At 31.0% G+C, this 19,196-nt stretch overlaps 1 protein-coding gene across 3 annotated transcripts in view; it reads left to right on the top strand.

Moving 5' to 3' along the window:
• Positions 1-19,196, top strand: part of CSMD3 (CUB and Sushi multiple domains 3) — a gene marked incomplete at both ends in the record, with an annotated part of 1,083,475 nt that overhangs the window by 997,071 nt on the left and 67,208 nt on the right. For 2 of the 3 annotated variants that reach the window (XM_082858355.1, XM_082858353.1), the window contains 4 exons: positions 4,987-5,172; positions 6,703-6,897; positions 9,394-9,567; positions 17,798-17,971. In XM_082858355.1, the coding sequence (XP_082714481.1) occupies positions 4,987-5,172; positions 6,703-6,897; positions 9,394-9,567; positions 17,798-17,971 (729 nt within the window). The remainder of the gene's footprint in view (positions 1-4,986; positions 5,173-6,702; positions 6,898-9,393; positions 9,568-17,797; positions 17,972-19,196) is intronic. The other variant, XM_082858354.1, reaches the window with a different exon arrangement.

Raw genomic sequence — 19,196 nt, 5'->3', positions numbered from 1 at the left:
TTCTGTAATATGAAATTTAAATTTATATTTGATTTATTTTACCCAGCATGTGGAGGCATATATAACAACTATGAACCCTCACATAATAGCCCGGATATGGAAACAACCTAAGTGTCCATCATCAGATGAATGGATAAAGAAGATGTGGTACATATATACAATGGAATATTACTCAGCCATAAAAAGAAACGAAATTGAGCTATTTGTAATGAGGTGGATACACCTAGAGTCTGTCATACAGAGTGAAGTAAGTCAGAAAGAGAAAGACAAATACCATATACTAACGCATATATATGGAATTTAAGGAAAAAAAATGTCATGAAGAACCTAGGGGTAAGACAGGAATAAAGACACAGACCTACCAGAGAATGGACTTGAGGATATGGGGAGGGGGGAGGGTAAAAGCTGTGACAAAGCGAGAGAGAGGCATGGACATATATACACTACCAAACGTAAGGTAGATAGCTAGTGGGAAGCAGCCGCATAGCACAGGGAGATCAGCTCGGTGCTTTGTGACCACCTGGAGGTGTGGGATAGGGAGGGTGGGAGAGAGGGAGACGCAAGAGGGAAGAGATATGGGAACATATGTATATGTATAACTGATTCACTTTGTTATAAAGCAGAAACTAACACACCATTGTAAAGCAATTATACTCCAATAAAGATGTAAAAAAAAAAAAGGATGCATTTATCACTTTCAGTATTATTTGAAAAAAAAAATGAGGGACGCTTTCAGTTAATAAATAATGGATGTTACCTATCATCTACTTATTGGAGGCAATTTATATAAAACAAATAAAATATAAAAGATATCAGTTAAAATTTAAACAGCAGCAAGTTAAAATGAGCAGAGAATAGATATTACCAGATACCCAAAATGGTTTATTTTACCTGTTAAATTGCAATTTCTAATTCATGAAAATATAGCTTTCATAGGCATGTATAAATAAATGAGAAATGAAAGAACTGTTTCCTTATATTGCTGATTCAGAAACATTAATTACTTACTAGAATTCTGGGATGTATCCTAAACTTAATGGGTTACCATCATTGAAGGTACTGACTTCATGTAGAATAGATACATTTTAATAAACTAGCAAAACATCTGCTTTCCTTTGACCAATGAATAGCAGGAGTATTTATACATTTTTAGTATTAAATGGTTTCCCAGAATTGGTTTGAGAAAGAATCATGATCTCATAATTTTAGAATCACAGGAATTTAAAATATATATAATAACTTCTAAATCATATAGATTTTAAATAAACATTTAAATGCTCTGAACTTTGAACAATTAAATTTCAGTTATTAAGGATTTTATATTTATATAGATAGATAATCTTTGAGAAACCTTTAGTGAAAATAATTAACTGTTGGTTAAAATAAAAAATTATCCTGAACTTTCTGAAGTTTTGAAATTGATTTGTAGTGTCAGCACTATAATTTCATTGGTTTTTTTATATAATATGACATTTATATATGGAGCATTTTTTAATTGTTCTTGATTTGAAATTTTTCTATAATTACAAATAGGTTATTTTTTTAACATCTTTATTTGAGTATAATTGCTTTACAATGGTGTGTTAGTTTCTGCTGTTTAACAAAGTGAATCAACTATACATATATGTATATCCCCATTTCTCCTCCCTTTTGCATCTCCCTTCCACCCTCCCTATCCCACTCCTCTAGGTGGACACAAAACTACTAGCTGATCTCCCTGTGCCATGCAGCTGCTTCCCACTAGATATCTATTTTACATTTGGTAATGTATATATGTCCATGCCACTCTCTCACTTTGTTCCAGCTTACCCTTCCCCCTCCCCGTGTCCTCAAGTCCATTCTCTACATCTACATCTTTATTCCTGTCCTTCCCCTAGGTTCTTCAGACCTTTTTTTTTTTTTTTTTAGATTCCATATGTATGTGTTAGCATACAGTATTTGTTTTTCTCTTTCTGATTTACTTCACTCTGACAGACTCTAGGTCCGTCTATCTAACTACAAATAACTCAATTTCATTTCTCTTTATGGCTGAGCAATATTCCATTGTATATATGTGCCACATCTTCTTTATCTGTTCATCTGTTGATGGACACTTAGGTTGCTTTCATGTCCTGGCTATTGTAAATAGTGCTGCAGTGAACATTGTGGTACATGACTCTTTTTGAATTATGGTTTTCTCAGGGTATATGCCCAGTAGTGGGATTGCTGGGCCATATGGTAGTTCTATTTTTAGTTTTTTAAGAACCTCCATACTGTTCTCCACAGTGGTTGCACCAATTTACATTCCCGCCAATAGTGCAAGAGGGTTCCCTTTTCTCCACACCCTCTCTAGCATTTATTGTTTGTAGATTTTTTGATGATGGCCATTCTGACTGGTGTGAGGTGATACCGCATTGTAGTTTTGATTTGCATTTCTCTAATGATTAGTGATGTTGAGTATACTTTCATATGTTTGTTGGCAATCTGTATACCTTCTTTGGAGAAATGTCTGTTTAGGTCGTCTGCCCATTTTTGGATTGGGTTGTTTGTTTTTTTGATATTGAGCTTCATGAGCTGCTTGTATATTTTGGTAAATCAAAATGTAGCTGAAAAATAAGATATTTTGCATAGTAACATGATAAAATATTTATAACTCAAAGAATCATTTCCAAAATTGATCCTTTATGTTCGCTGAAACAATTTTAAAACATTAATTATTTTATAAAATTGTTTGTTGTATGTGACCTGTGTTTGGGCATAGCTAATTTAAATGAAAGGGATAAATGTCATTGGGGAGAGCTATTCACACAATTTTTGTTTTGTTCCAAATTTGTTTTGCATTCTTCAGTTATTTTTATTCTTCTTGTCTCTTCAGTCTCCTTATACATCCTCACATATATTTACTTGAGCTGTGGTTACGCAATGTGAACACAATTCAAGATAGAAAATTTAGTCTGCTATCTTTATTTCGGTTTGAGAAGGTGTTTTATTTCTTTTTCTACACATCAACGAGTCATTCATTGACTCCCTGCCCTGTCACTAATTAAACCATTATCATCCCTCTATACAATCAAGTATTGTACAGGGTTATGCAGAAACAGTCACTTTGTATTCCCTGTTTCACTTTATTTTTTTCAAGTTCTAACACATTTCTTTTATTGTCTTCTTAGTTATTATAAAAAGGGAAATATCAACCAACATTCACTACCAACATGAGATATATGTGAACATTTGAGATATACAGCTGGCAAATGAACACATTAAAAATGTTCAACATGATGAACTGTTAGGGAAATGCCATCAGACCGTAGTAAGATAACTCTACACACTTTTAAAACAGGTTAATATTTAGTACATTTAATATAAAAACCAAGTACAGGTATGGGGACATCTTTGTTTCACTTTTAATTTGTGCTTGTTTCAGAGTTCTGAAGAGAAGCTTCTGACAATCACTCAGTGATGATGGTTCTTCTGAACTCTGTTTTCCTTTTTTTTTAGCTAAGAAGTTAAATTGTGTAGTATCTACAGGCACATTTATCCTATCATTTTAGTATGTTGTCTTTTTTTCAATTCTAAAATACAATCATTATATACTAACTACATGTATGGAACCTATATTATTTAAACTAAATTTCATTGTTACTTTGCTCTAAGTTTAACCTACTCTACCCCAACAATGCACAGCTAATTTTTAAAAAATGAGTAAATACACGATCTTTGGTGGGGATTCAGTGGGGAAACAGTTTATTACAAATTGAAATACCCAGAAGTCCTAAGTGGAAATACAAATATTGCTTTAACAGACATCAGGGAACCATTTACCTTTGCAACACTATTTTAGAGGTCTATAATTAGATAGCAAGAATAATAACATAATTATATGAGATTGCTTATATAATTTATTAAATCAACATTACTACTTTTCTGTTTATAATTTGCAGGTTATCAAATTACAAAAGATCAAGCTATTCACCAGTAGGGAGTCTGCTATTCCACTTTGAGAATTTTATATGTGTTTTACTAAGATTTTTTTTTTTACTTTGTAGTCAATTTGCATGAATTAATTAAAATTAAACACCTAAGTGGTAGACTTTATAAGAGAAGTAGAAACAATTTTAGGTTGAAATGGAGACAGAATATTTACAGCTTTTGTAAATACTCAAACTAAACTCGTATCTTTCTATTATTTCTTTTGATACGAGAAAAATAGTTATAAGTTTAGAATCTCTTATATGAAACCAATAAAACTAGTTATTTCAGAATTTAGAGGTTTTCTGATTTTATACAATAAACTTTTGAAATATAAATTTATACTGTAATTATCCCATTATGGTAAAACTAACTTTTACGTAAATCAGATTTATTGTAGATAAAAACCAAGACATCTGAGACATATCAGTGAAATGCAGGAAGATCCAAACTAGGTTTTAAGACGATAAGTCCTAGCCCTATATTTATTAAATATATCCATACACATGATATTCCATGGAAGGTGCACAAGCACATAGAGTTTGGCTGGACCTAAGACAAAGTAATATCCAGCTTCCAGGTAAAATAAATCTATTTGTTTTACTCCTGGCCGAAACCCTGATGAGTGTTGGTTACCACTACCTTTATAATCTTTAATACTGTCAAATTGAATTGACCTAACTTGCTAGGTCCACACATGTATTAGCACTAATACACTCTATATTTACTTAACTTGCCTTCTCTTATAATCTGTGTGCATGCTGATAACCATGCACATGCTGACAAGAAACTAAGTAAGAAACCAAGAAATAAAGTATTAAGAGTGTATAGATTCACCAATTTAAAAAGACATTCAATCAGAGTTTGAAATAATTGATTCAGAAAGTTGTAGTTCAAAAAAGGTTTTGCTGAAGATATTCTGAAATTGTTTCAGAGGAATTAATAAAATTCCAAATAGTTTTACATGCTTTATACTCTATGAGACTTATCTAATTAGTTTTCTGTTTCTTTGGTTTTGTATGTATGTATTTATTTTAGCAATTTCCTGTGGGATTCCTAAAGCTCCAACAAATGGAGGAATACTCACAACAGACTACTTGGTAGGAACCCAAGTTACCTATTTTTGTAATGATGGATATAGATTGTCATCTAAGGAACTTACCACTGCTGTCTGTCAATCAGATGGAACTTGGAGCAATCATAACAAGACTCCTCGCTGTGTTGGTATGTATGTTAAGGAAATTTCATCACTTGTGTTTCTACTGGCATCTTATATGATCTGAAATTTTATGTATTTTTCAGATTTTAGAACCATTCCCTAAAATGATGTCTAAGAGGGAAATAGAAGTAAATTAAGCTGTCTTGTACTAGGAAGAACTGAAATACAGTATAAGGACAGTTTTACTCATTTTCAGAAGCTCCAGAATATTTATGTCAAAAAAATAAAGTGGCATTTTATTTTACATAGCAACGTTTTATTTATTTTGTAAAAAGTCATCCATCAATCAGCATGTGTTTTCAATACATAGGTCTTTGAAAAAAGATTTTGTTTACGTTAATAAAATTATATTTTAATACATTCAACTGATTTTTATAAACATAAATGATGCTAATGAGATGATCCATAATATTCAACTTTTGTCAGAATTCTTCAGGTTACTTACATTTAGAATAGTTCTCATTCCTGCCATCAATACTGTAATAGGTAAATGAATATTATATAATGGTTATAGAAAATAATTCAGATAAAATATTTGGTAGAAAAGGATTAGAAAATGTGTCTTTAAATAAGGTCTTTAATTTTTCTCTATAAATCAATTACTTGTTCTATTTAGTACTAACATTTCAACTTAGCTGTGATTTCATTTAAAATGGGGTTGTTAAATTATTTGCAATCTTAACATAAGTGTCTAATAATGTGTCTGCTTATGCTGAGCAAGTTTTGAATTAGCTGAAATTTATATCACAAGTCTTGCATAAAAAGATCATTCTCATAAAACAAATTTCCTCAAAATATAGTCCTTCCAAAACTTTTAAAGAAAAGAGAGTAGGTTATTTCTGTATCTTGCCTATTGTGACTAATGCTGCAATGAACATGAGAGTGTAGATATCTCTCTGAGATCTTGATTTCATTTCCTTTGGATATATATCCCAAAGTGGGATTGGTGATTCATATGATAGTTATAGTTTCAATTTTTGAGGAACCTCCATACTGCTGTATGTGCGTATTCCATAGTGCCTTTATCAGTTTACATTCACAACTTGTACAAGTATTCCCTTTTTTCCACTTTGTGTCAAATATAACTCAGTAAAGCTGGGAAAAAAGAAAAAAGAATACTTTTAAATCAGCTTCAAGAAAGTCAGACAATTTTAACAAACTAATGTTATTGGTTTGGTTCATCACTAAAATATACTTCATGTCTTCATGTACTAAAGAATAAACTTGGATATGATAATCTAAGAAAAGAAGAATGGAAAAGTCAATAATAGGGATTCTAGGTGCATAGAATAATATGTACAAAGACTTTCAAGTGTGAAATAGCATGACATGTTCACAGAACTGCCAGCAGTACCATAGAACTGAGGGAGTAGGAAGATTAACATGAAAAAAAAAATGCTAAAGACCTTTTATGGCACAATAGTGAAGGAACTCAGGATATAGTGAACTAAGAATTGAATAGACATGAGATATAATTAAGAGGTAGAACAGACATGACTGACTTATTAGCATTTATCTCTTTGGTTTTTGTATAGTTGTTACATGCCCAAGCATCAACTCCTTTACTCTGGAACACGGAAGATGGAGAATTGTGAATGGTTCCCATTATGAATACAAAACCAAGGTAGTTTTCAGCTGTGATCCTGGTTATCATGGACTAGGTCCTGCTTCTATTGAATGTCTTCCTAATGGTACTTGGAGTTGGAGAAATGAAAGACCATATTGCCAAAGTAAGTATACACTCCGCTAAACATTTCATATGCAATCCTTGGTGATTGAATTGCTTGATCACTTCTTTTTTCTACATATGCTAGAGCAATATTGAGGTAATATTATTTAAAAAGGTCATTTATTCTCAAGTCATCTTAAAATTTTGTAACTGTTTTTGGTATTTGTAAATGCTTATTAAAAAAAACAACAACGGGGGCTTTGGATTCAGAAATCCTTCCCTTAGATTCTAGGTCTATCATTTATTAAAACAACTACACACTACTTTTAGCCCTTTACATGTATTATTTCATTTATTCCTTAGTTCCCATTCTGTCAATAAGTTGATATTATTATATTTATTTTATCAGAAAGGAAACTGAACCCAAGAATTTTTATCTTGTTACACAAGTCACAGAGCCTATAAATGATGGATAATTGGGTTTCAACCCATGGAGTCTAATTAAAACCTCTGCCTTTTGATGTTATATGATGGTTATTCTATTTCTTAAACAAGAAAATTACAATAATACCTATCTCATAGTTATTATGATTTAATGGTGTTACACGTTGAAAATATCAACTAGAACCTGATTCACAGCAGGAGCTCAATAAATATTTATTGAATCAAACTGAACATCTTAGTCATTCTATTTTCATACATTCTTATAAATAGCTAGTGTCTAATGTAGATAAGCTAACTTAACATAGGATAATCAGATGAAATATCTTGATCTTCCTTTGAACTTTCTTTACTACATTTATTGAGTTTACTTAGTACCAGGAAATATGTTAGGCTGAAAATTCATCCTTTCATTTCATGTTCAACACAGTTTTACAGCATTTATGATATGGATACATAATTTATAAATAAACTAATAAAACATTTGAAGTCTGAATTATGGAGACTAAAATTTTAACATAACATAACTATATATAGTAAGTACGCAAGTACCTAGTAATATTTTACTTAGGAATATTTATTTTCTTAATCTCCATATTAAGCATAGGATTTGGGGGTTGCCATTTTTTATAAGATAATCATATTGATGAATTAAAAATCTCAAAATACATATCTAAATTACATTACATATTCTAAAAATATGGCATATGTATTGTAAATTTTTGCTTTACTCTTTTCAGTTTTCACCCAGGATCTTCCTCTAGGCTCATTCTTCTTCCATTATAATTTCATTAAAAGGGCACATGGGATAAGGATGTTTCAAAGAGAAGGAAAAAAATTATCTACAGCAGAAGCATTTATTGAACAAATGTTTGTCTGGTTTCTTTGTGTTCAATCCTTTATTATGTAGAAAAAATTTAAGTTCTACATAAGATCAGGTTCCTGCCCACAGGTAAGAATGCAGGAAAGACAGGAATCTAGGAATTACAATTCACTGAGAAAAATGGAAAGAACAGTATTTTTTTTCTGGCCCTCCATTTATTCATCTTTGAAATTAAAATGATATAAATATCAATATTATTAATATTAATAAATACTATAGCTACCTCAAAGGATTGTTTGGGGTATTAGTTCAAAACAATCAGTACATCTTAAATTCTACATGCAATTTTTTAAAGTCTGCAAATTTTCTATTTGTCTAATAGAATCCTAAAGCCTAGAGCTGAAAGCCAGAGCTGGAGCCAGAATAAAGGCTGGTGGTTAAGTATTCAATTCTTGAGTTAAATGGCTAGGTTTAAATTTTGATTTAGCTGTTTATAGGCTGTGGAATCTTATTAAAGTTACTTTCCTCTTATGTGTCCATATCCTAGTGCACACAATTCAGATAATGATTGCACCTACCTCATAGAGTTGTTTTGAGAATTGCGTAAGATAAAGTGTTAGTAATAGTGTCTGGTACAAAAGCACTCAATAAGTGCTATCTATTATTGTTTTTATTCTAGAAAGAAATTTCACTTGTGGTCTTTAAATATGAAGGTGTTATAAGAGCTGGGTTCTGAATGACCTAGCAAGTCAGTTAATCTCTATTTTTTAGTTTTTTAAAACCTAAAACCAAAATGTGAAATATAATTATAATCTAATGGTTCTAGTGAGAATCAAATGATATTTCACATGTAAAGGGCTTTATAAACTGTAGAGTGTGCAACAAAAATTATTTGCACTTATGATCTTAGATAATGAGGAAACTGGCTCAGGTAAGTCAAAGGGATTGCCCAATGTCACTTGATAAGTCAGAGAAAGACTTTGGACTAATAAATTATCCTCCCTTAGTCTTGTTATTATTATTTTTTCATTACAACCTCTTGGGTGACCAGGTTGGCTACGCAGAAAATGCAAACAAAATATCTTCATCACATGTCACTGTTACTTAGAAGATTTATGGGAACTCAAAGGGGATAAATTTTAAATTATGTCATCTATTTTCTCTACACTTTCATAATCATTCAAACATGTTTTACAAATTTCAATTGTAAATATATCAAATCACAGCATGGTTTTGTTACAAGTTCATATTGACTACGTCTTTAAGCGTTTTTATTTTTTTATTGTTTTCAAGTTATTTCCTGTGGAGAACTACCTACACCTCCAAATGGAAATAAGATTGGAACTCAAACTTCATATGGCTCAACGGCCATCTTTACCTGTGATTCAGGATTCATGCTTGTGGGCTCCGCTGTACGTGAATGCTTTTCTTCAGGTCTTTGGAGTGGATCAGAAACCAGATGCTTAGGTACAGATTTTTAAGTCATTTTAACCAAACATTTTTTCTCCCTCTAGAAAGGCAGCCCTTTTTCATAATAAGAGATAATAACTTATATTCACTCAGTAAGGATAATAAAAACTGGAAAATATTTAACGTTTAAAATATCTCATGGTAGAAAAGCTAATAAACAGATAACTCTTAAAGTTAATCAACTAGCATTCCAAATGAGAATCTTATGTCATTAAGGAGAGACACATTTATCTTCCAGGCATGGTGAAAATAAAAGGTAAAAACTAATTGCTGAATGTCTGCATACTCAGCTGGATTAATCACTGTAACAGTGAATTCATTCTAAACCATAGTCAATTCTCCTTTCACCTATTTGCTTAAGGTAATGACTAAAGAAGAAAAACAAGTTCCACATTTAAATATCTTTCTCCCTTTTTATTTCCTAACATTTCAACATGTGTAGTATTACTTTGTATTAAAACTTTAAAAATCTATTTTTCAAACCTGATTTTAGGAAAATAGGGTTTTTTTCCCTTAGGTTTTTTAATTCACTGTAAAAATCTGTTCATTAAGAGACTGAATAGCTAGTTCTTCTTACCCCTTCTCTTATTATTAAAGGAATATTATGATTTAGGCTTTATCCCTTTTTTCAGAGACTTCAGTAATTATCTTAAGAGAATAGTATGATTTATGCTTTATTTTTCTCTAAAGTTATTTCAAGAAATGACAGCAAGTATTGAATTAGGTAATAATAATAATTGTTATAATAACTACTCACTTGCCTTTTGGAAACAAGGCATAATCTTTAGGTTTACTAATTTAAAAATTGCTGATTATTATGAACAAGGTGTTGCTAAATTTGTACAGTGTTTTGTCTCTAAAATTTTACTATTTAAAAATGACATATGACAGAAAATTCTATATTTTAGCAGTTTAAATACATATTGTTTTGATAATAAGCTTGAAAATATTTATGGTGATACAATCATTATTTGAAACTTAAAAGGGTATAGCTAGAGATTTTGGTTAAAATTCTTTTTTTCAACCTCTCAGGAATATTTGTTAATAGGTGTACTTGGAAACCCAGTAACAATGGCTTCTTTATAAGTGTACACATATTTATTTGACTATGCTGTAAGACTATTATATAAAAAAGAAAATGGTAAAGATATTAAATCATTATGTGTTAATATAGGATTAGATGATAAAATAAAATATTTCTTACTAGTTTCTAACTTGGTTTTGGTTATGCTTATTTCAATTACAGATTACTTAGTTTACTTCTGCATTTGAAAATATATGTAAACTAAATTTAAGATACTATATTTTATAACTCTTTGCCCCGATGAACTACTATCGTATGTTATATGTTATTTATTGAATATTGTGTATAGGAAGTGGTTTTATTCACCTATTTAGAATCCTGATTCTGTTCTGTGGAAAGACAGGGCATAAAAGGAATGTTTGTAAGCAAACATTGTCTCTCAGTCTATAAAGACAACAATATTCTTGCATAGGATGTAGTGTTGACGTCTAATATACACTCAAAAGTGTGTCAGTAGGAGGAAAGTGCAATTGCCAAATAAGCAGATCCTAGAATCTTATGCTTTGAATTAACCTTAAGAAGTCATGTAGCCCAGTCATTCTTCTCATGACTGCAAACAACTTGTCCTTATAGCCCCAGACACTTTTGGCCTAGAATGGCCACTAGAATGTGCTTATGATTGTTTCTTTAAATATAGTGTATTTATTCCCAAACTCCCAATTATTATGAATTTTTCAATTCAGAGTTGACTATGTATATACATATGTCTACCACCTAGATTTTATGATTAGCCATTTGTTGTATTTGCTTATCACATATCTAGTCATCCTTCAATGCCTCTATCAATCCATCAATTCATTTTACTTTTTGATGCATTTTGAAGTTGCCAAATTCAGTACACTGCATTGTTAAACGTTTCTATATACATATCAGCTAGAGTTCAATACTTGCTCATGGTTCCTTTCTTTTTTTATGTTGGTAAATGTACATATGGTGAAATGCACATATCATAAATACACTGTTAGATACGTGTTGACAAATGTGTACACCTATGTAACTAAACACTCTATAGTTGTAGAACATTAACATTACCTCAGACTGCTTCCTCATGACCCTTCATAGTCAATCTGCAGGTCTCCTCCCCTACCCACTGAGACAGTCACTGTTCTGTTTTTTTCACCATATGGTAGTTTTCCCTGTTCTAGAAATTCATATGAAGGGAATCCTAAATTATGTACTCTTTTCGTGTAAGGTTTCTTTCATTCTCTTTCATTCATGTTGTTGTGTATATCAGTAATTAAAAAAAAATTCTCTGAGTAGAATCCTATTGTGTGTATATGCCAAACTTTGGCCATTCCCCTGTTGATGGACACATGGACTCTCTCCAGTTTGGGGCTGTTATGAGCAAAGCTGTTATGAACATTTGTGTAAAAGTCTTTTTGTGGACATGTGTATTCCTTTCTGTTGCATAGTCTGGAATAAAATTTCTGGAAGAGTTCTGGCTGTCTCACATTTTCTGCGGCATATGGTATAGCCAGTCTTCTAATTTTAGTCATCTTCTTGGGTGCAAAAAGGTACCTTAAAAGATTTAATTTGCATTGTCTTGATGACTACTGATCGAGTACAATTTCTTGGGCTTATTGGTCATCTGTAAATTTTCCTGAAGTATCTTTTATATTCAATTGCCTTTTATTACGACTTATAGCGTTCTTTATATATTCTTATTTTTTTTAACATTTTCTCCCAGCCTATGACTTTTCTATTCATTTCTTAATGCTGTCCTAATGAGCAGAAGTTTTCAATTTTTGTAAAATCTATCTTTTTTTCTTTCTGGCTATTGCTTTCTGTGTCTTGTTTAGGAAAACCTTGTTCAACCATAAGTCACAAAGATTTTCTTTTATGTTTTCTTCTAGAAGCTTTACAGTTTTCAGTTTTCCTTTATAGCTATGACTTATTTTAGTCGTTTGTTGTTTTATATATCATGAAGTAAGGTTGAGTGTTTTTTTGTTTGTTTGTTTGTATTTTCCAGAAGGGTGTCTGGCACTTTTGGTTGAATAGATTCTATAATAAATCTTGAAATTTTGTGTGTGTGTCCTCAAAATTTGTTCTTATTTTTCAGGATGACTTTGGATACTCTATGTCCTTTGAAGTTTCATATATGTTTTAGAATTCGATTATTAATTGTTTATTTTTAAAATGACTGTAGGATTGCATTCTATCTGTAGATCATCTGGGGAGAATTGGCATCTAACAATGTTAACTCTTCTAATTCCTGAACATGGTAAAGTTAGTGTATTTATTCATTAGTATATTTATTCATTTATTAAGGTCTTCTTTCATTTTTTTTGCAATAGCAAATATTAAAAATTTTTTTTTACCATAGAGATTATGTATACCTATTGCTAAATTTATTCCACAGAATCTTTAGTGTGTTTACACTAATATAAGTGATATTGTTCATTTTTAATTACATTTCCAATTGTTTGATGTTAGTACATAAAAATAAAATTAATCAAAATATTTATCTAATATCCTGCCTCTTTGCAAGTTCACTTACTTGTTTTAGGATTTTCTTAAAATAACATTGTCTATGTATATGTCATCTGAGCATGAAATAGTTTTACTTTTTTGTTTCCTACTTTATGTTTTTACTTTCTTCCTTTGTATTAGTGTATTGAACTAGATAGGGCCCACCAAACAATGTTAAACAGAACTGGTGAGAGTGGTCATCCATGTCTTGTTCCTTATATCAGGAGGAAAGAATTCAATATTTCATCAGTAAATATAATATGAACTTTTTTTCTTAGATGTATTTATAAGGTTGAGAAAATTTCCTTATATTGCTAATTGTTGTTAGTTTTTATCATGATTGGGTACTGAATTTTGCCAAATGATTTTCATCTATTGAAATAGCCATGCATGTTTCTCTCTTTTTATTCTGTCAGTATGGTAGATGACAGTGGTCAATATTTCATCTTAAACCAACTGGTCATTTCTAGGTAAACCCCAGATAATCATGATGTATTTTACATGTATTAATTTTCTATTTTTTTTTAAACAGTGCTTCATCTATGTTCATGAAGGACATTTTTTTCTGTGTCTTTTACAGGTTTAATATTGGGATTATGGTTACCTCATTAGGCAAGTTAGGAAATGATTCTTTTTCTTCTATTTTCTAAGAGTTTGTGTAAGATTGGTGTTTTTTTGTTTGTTTCTTTGCTTGCTTCTTTACTTAAATATTTGATTGAATTTACTGTGAAAAAATGATCTGTTTTTTTTGGGGGGGAGGTTATTGTTTAAGAATTGCAATACTTTAATAGATAAAGGACTATTCATATTTTCTATTTTATCTTGTGTTAGTTTTTGGATGATACAATTTTCAAAGATTTTGTCCTTTTATTCTGAATTGTTAAATGTATCAGCATAAAGCAGTTCTTAATATTCCCTTATCCTTTTAACATCTGTGGGCTTTTTAGTGATGTCACTTCATTCATTCCTGTTATTGGTAATTTTGTTCTCTCTTTTTTGTGTGTGTTGATAGGATTAGCTAGGAGTCTAACAATGTTGTTGACTTTTTCTTTTTTAAAGCGTCTAACTTTTGACTACCTTGATTGTGTTACAGTGACATATTTCTCTTTGCTTAGTCTACTATAGTTTTTTTCTTTTTTTTTAAATTGAGATATAACTGGTATACAGTATTATATTAGTTTCAGTTGTACAACATAGTGATTCAACATTTGTATACATTACAAAATGTTTATGACAGTAAGTCTAGTTACTGTCTGTCACCTTACAAAGTTAATACAATATTATTTACTGTATTCCCCAAACTGTACATTACATCCCCATGACATTTATTTTATAAATGGAATTTTGTACTTTTTAATCCCCTTCACCCATTTCACATTCCCCCTAACCCTCCTCCCTCTGACAACCTCTAATCTGGTCTCTGTATCTGTGACTCTAGGTTTTGTTTTGTTTGCTTTTTTTGTTTTTTGGATTCCAAATATAAGTGAAATCATGTGATATTTGTCTTTCTCTGTCTGACTTATTTCACTTAGGTTAATACCCTCAAGGCCCATCCATGTTATTCCAAATGGCAAGATTCTGTTTTTTTTATGGCTGAGTAGTATACCATTGTGCATGTGCACGTGTGTGTGTGTGTGTGTGTGTGTGTTGTGTGTATCATATCTTCTTTAACCATTCATCAATTGAGGGACACTTAGGTTGCTTTCATATTTTGGCTATTGTAAATAATGCTGTGATGAACATGAAGGTGCATAAATCTTTTTGAATTAGTATTTATTTTTTCCCTTTGGATAGATACCCAGTAGTGGAATGGAAGCTCTATTTTTAATCTTTTGAGGAATCTCCCTACTGTTTTCCATAGTGGCTGGGCCAGTTTACATTCTCACCAAGAGTGCACAAGAGTTCCTTTTCTCTACCTCCTCACCAACACTTGTTATTTCTTGTTGTCTTTCTGATAATAACCATCCTGACAGGTGTAAGGTGACACCTCTTTGTGGTTTTGATTTGCATTTCCCTGATGATTAGCGCTATTAAGCATCTTTTCATGTGCCTGTTGGCAATTTGTATGTCTTCTTTGGAAAAATGTCTATTCAGATCTTCTTCCCATTTTTTAAATTGGACTATTTGGGGTTTTTTTTATTATTGAGTTATATGTGTTCTTTATATAGTTTGGATATTAACTCTTCATCAGTTATATGATTTTCGTATATCTTCTCCAATTCAGCAGACTGACTTCTTGTTTTGATGATAGTTTCCTTCACTATGCAAAAGCTTTTTAGTTTGATGTAGTCCCATTTGTTTATTTTTGCTTTTGTTGTCCTTGTCAAAGAAGAAGGATCTAAAAAATAATTGTTAAGGATGATGTCAAACAGCATACTGCTTATGTTTTCTTCTAGGAGTTTTATGGTTTCAGATCTTATACGTAAGTCTTTAATCCATTTTAAGTTTATTTTTGTATATGGGGTAAGAAAGTCATCCAGTTTTATTTTGTTGCATATAGCTGTCTAATTTTCCCAGTACCATTTATTGAAGAGACTGCCTTTGCCCCATTCTATTTTTTTGCTTCCTTCATATTAATTGATCATATAAGTGTGGGTTTATTTCTGGACTCTCTATTCTGTTCCATTGGTCTATATGTCTGTTTCTGTGCCAGCACAATGCTGTTTTGTTTACTGTAGATTTGTAGTATAGATTGTAATCAGGGAGTGTGATACCTCTTGCTTTGTTCTTTCTCAAGATTCTTTTGGCTATTTATGTTTCCATACAAAATTTAGAGTTATTTGTTTCAGTTCTGTGAAAAGTATTTTGATAGGGATTTCTCTGATCCTGTAGATTTCCTTGAGTAGTATGGTCATTTTAATAATATTAATTCTTCCAGCCCATGAACATGGGGTATCTTTCCATTTGTTTGTGTCATCTTCAATTTCTTTCATCAGTGTTTTATAGTTTTCCAAGTACAAGTTTTTTACCTCTGTGATTAGACATATTCCTAGATATTTTCTTCTTTTTTATGCAGTTGTAAATGGGATTGTTTTCTTAATGTCTCTTTCTGATCATTCATGGTTAGTGTATAGAAGTACAACAGATTTCTGTATATTAATTTTGTATACTGCAACTATACTGAATTCATTTATTACTTCTAATAGTTTGTAGCATCTTTAGAATTTTCTGTATATAGTATCTGCAAATAGTGATAGTTTTATTTCTTCCCTTCCAGTTTGGATGTCTTATATTTATTTTCCTTGTCTAATTGCTGTGGCTAGGATTTCCAATACTATGTTGAATAAAAGTGAGGAGAATGAGCATCCTTGTCTTGTTCCTGATCTTAGAGGAAAAGATTTTAGATTTTCACTGTTTAATATGATATTGGCTGCAGGTTCTTGTCATATATGCCCTTTATTGTGTTAAGGTACATTGCCTCCCTACATCCACTTTGTTGAAAGTTTTTATCAAAAATGGATGTTGAATTTTGTCAAATGTTTTTTTCTGCATCTCTCGGTGTGATCATATGATTTTTATCTTTTATGTTGTTAATGTGTATTTCACACTGATTGATTTGAAGATGTTGAACCATCCTTGCATCCCTGGAATAAATCACACTTGATCATGGTGTATGATCATTTTAATGTATTGTTGTATTAGGTTTGCCAATATTTTGTTGAGGATTTTTGCATCTATATTTATTAGGGTTATTAGTCTGTAGGTTTCTTTTTTTGTGGTGTTCTTATCTGGTTTTGGTATCAGGGTAATGCTGGCCTCATAAAATAAGCTTGGAAGCTTTCTCTGCTCTATAATTTTTTTTGAAAAGTTTGAGAAGAATAGCTATTTAATCTTTGAGTGTTTGGTAGAATGCACCAGTGAAGCCATATGATCCTGGATTTTTGTTTGTTGAGGGTTTTTGATTACTGTTTCAAGCACATACTAGTGATTGGTCTGTTCAGATTTTTATTTATTCAAGAGTCATTCTTGAAAGATTGTAAATTTCTAGGGATTTATCCATTTCTTCCTGTTTTTGTAATTTGTTGGTGTATAATTGTTTCTAGTAGTCTCTTATAATTCTTTATATTTCTGTGCTATCAGTTGTAATTTCTCTTCTTTCATTTCTGATTTTATTTATTTGAACCTTCTCTCTTATTTTTAAAGAAAGAATTTTTAGCTTAGGTAATGCTCTCTATTATTTTTCTATTTCCTTGATTTCTGTAAATGTCTTTAGTATATTCTTCTGTCTACTTATTTTGGCCTTTTTTTTTCTCTTCATTATTTTGCTCTTCTTTTTCCTTTTCATAAAGTGAAATATTGCTTGTTTCATCCTATATCTTTCTTCTTTTCTAGTAAAAGCATTTAACACTGTAAAGCTCCTCACTAAGCGTACTTTATAGGTATTCCTCAAAATTTTACATGCTATATTTTCATTTTTATACATATTGAAATGTTTGCTAATTTCCTCCAGGCCCAACTGTTACTGGAAGTGTGTTTTCTTTTAATTCCCAAATAGTAGGCATTTTTTAAAGTATATTACAGTTATCTTAATGTTACATAATTGTGTTTGCCTTATTTGTGGCATACTTCTAAGTAAACATTTAAAGATTAATAATGTTATATATGTATACAAATATACAAATCATAATAAAACTTAGATCACAATATTAAAAATATTATTTTGACCAATTTCAGCGGGCCACTGTGGAATTCCAGAGCTTATTGTGAATGGTCAAGTTATTGGAGAAAATTATGGATACAGAGACACAGTTGTTTATCAATGTAATCCTGGTTTTCGACTGATTGGTTCTTCAGTGAGAATATGTCAACAGGATCACAACTGGTCTGGTCAACTTCCATCCTGTGTGCGTAAGTAAGCATGGCAAAAGTAATTAGAGACCTCTGTTTAGTTCTCTTGCAATTACCAGTAATTTTTTTCTTAGGTAAGAGAAATGATTATATAGACAGATCCACACATATGTACGTGTGTGTGCACGTGTGTGTGTATTTAAATAACTAAGTTCTCACAGTGCATTTTTTTATACTGACACACACTAGTCTTTAAAGTAGGGTGTGTTCAGAAGCATATAAAACCATCCACCATGAAAGTGGAAGAAATATTAGAAAGTCTGTCATTACTTTGTGGATTTGGAACAATTTTGGAATTGTTTTAATAAAGATCTTACTAGTTCAACAGATATCCATCTGATCTTTTAAGTTAATTTAGATGTGAATTTATACATGAAGGATAAAATGAATTTTAAAATAGCTCAGTAATAACTCTAATATTTTTTCTTACTCCACTGAATACCCAGCAGTACACAGTATTTCATATCACAGTCTATCCTATTTTGGATCAGAAAGTAAATTATCCATATATTTCTTATTTTTTTCTCCTAATAATTTCCATCAGCAATCACTGACATTTGTATTAAAAATGGTGTTAAAAAATTAGAATAAACACTGTAAATACATTGTAATTTTAAGACTATAGGATCAAATGATAGAGATTTTGGATGCTTCAGAGAAATAATGCATGGGTCTTTAAGTATGGGTTCACAGGAAATATTTAATTTGTGGCCAGTTACATCCATATTTATAAATTCTATCATTGTCAAATTCTTATCCAATCAACAGAATTTTTTTGGAGTTCTAGTTTAATAGAAAATACATTAATGTGTTGAGATTTAATAGGATAATAGAACATATAGTTAGCAAAATTGCTTCTCTGTGGTGTGTGTGTATAGGGGGCAGACAGTTTAATGATTTAAAGACAGCAATATTATGCTGGATCCATCCCAGATTTTTTGCCTTTCATTATATCAAAGCATAGGCAACTAATACCATTATTTTTCTTGCTGAATAATTGAGACTATAAATGGAAATTGGCCCTTGGGGTAAAACAGGTTTCTTTATCAATAATTTTAAACAAGAATAAGATGCAGTTACATTTTCAAATGAATAGGTTGACGTTAACAATACAGCTGAAAATTAATTGCTCTTGGGTCATTTTTAAAGTACTAAAAGTGACTTGGGTCTTTCACTGTGCCCAGTTATGAAGCAGTATTACTGGACTTCCTGTGATTAATAAAGT

The sequence above is a fragment of the Leucopleurus acutus genome, assembly GCF_964270905.1.
Source record: "Leucopleurus acutus genome assembly, chromosome: 17".
In the NCBI taxonomy this organism is placed as follows: Eukaryota; Metazoa; Chordata; class Mammalia; order Artiodactyla; family Delphinidae; genus Leucopleurus; species Leucopleurus acutus.
This window is presented reverse-complemented; position numbering and strand designations above follow the sequence as displayed.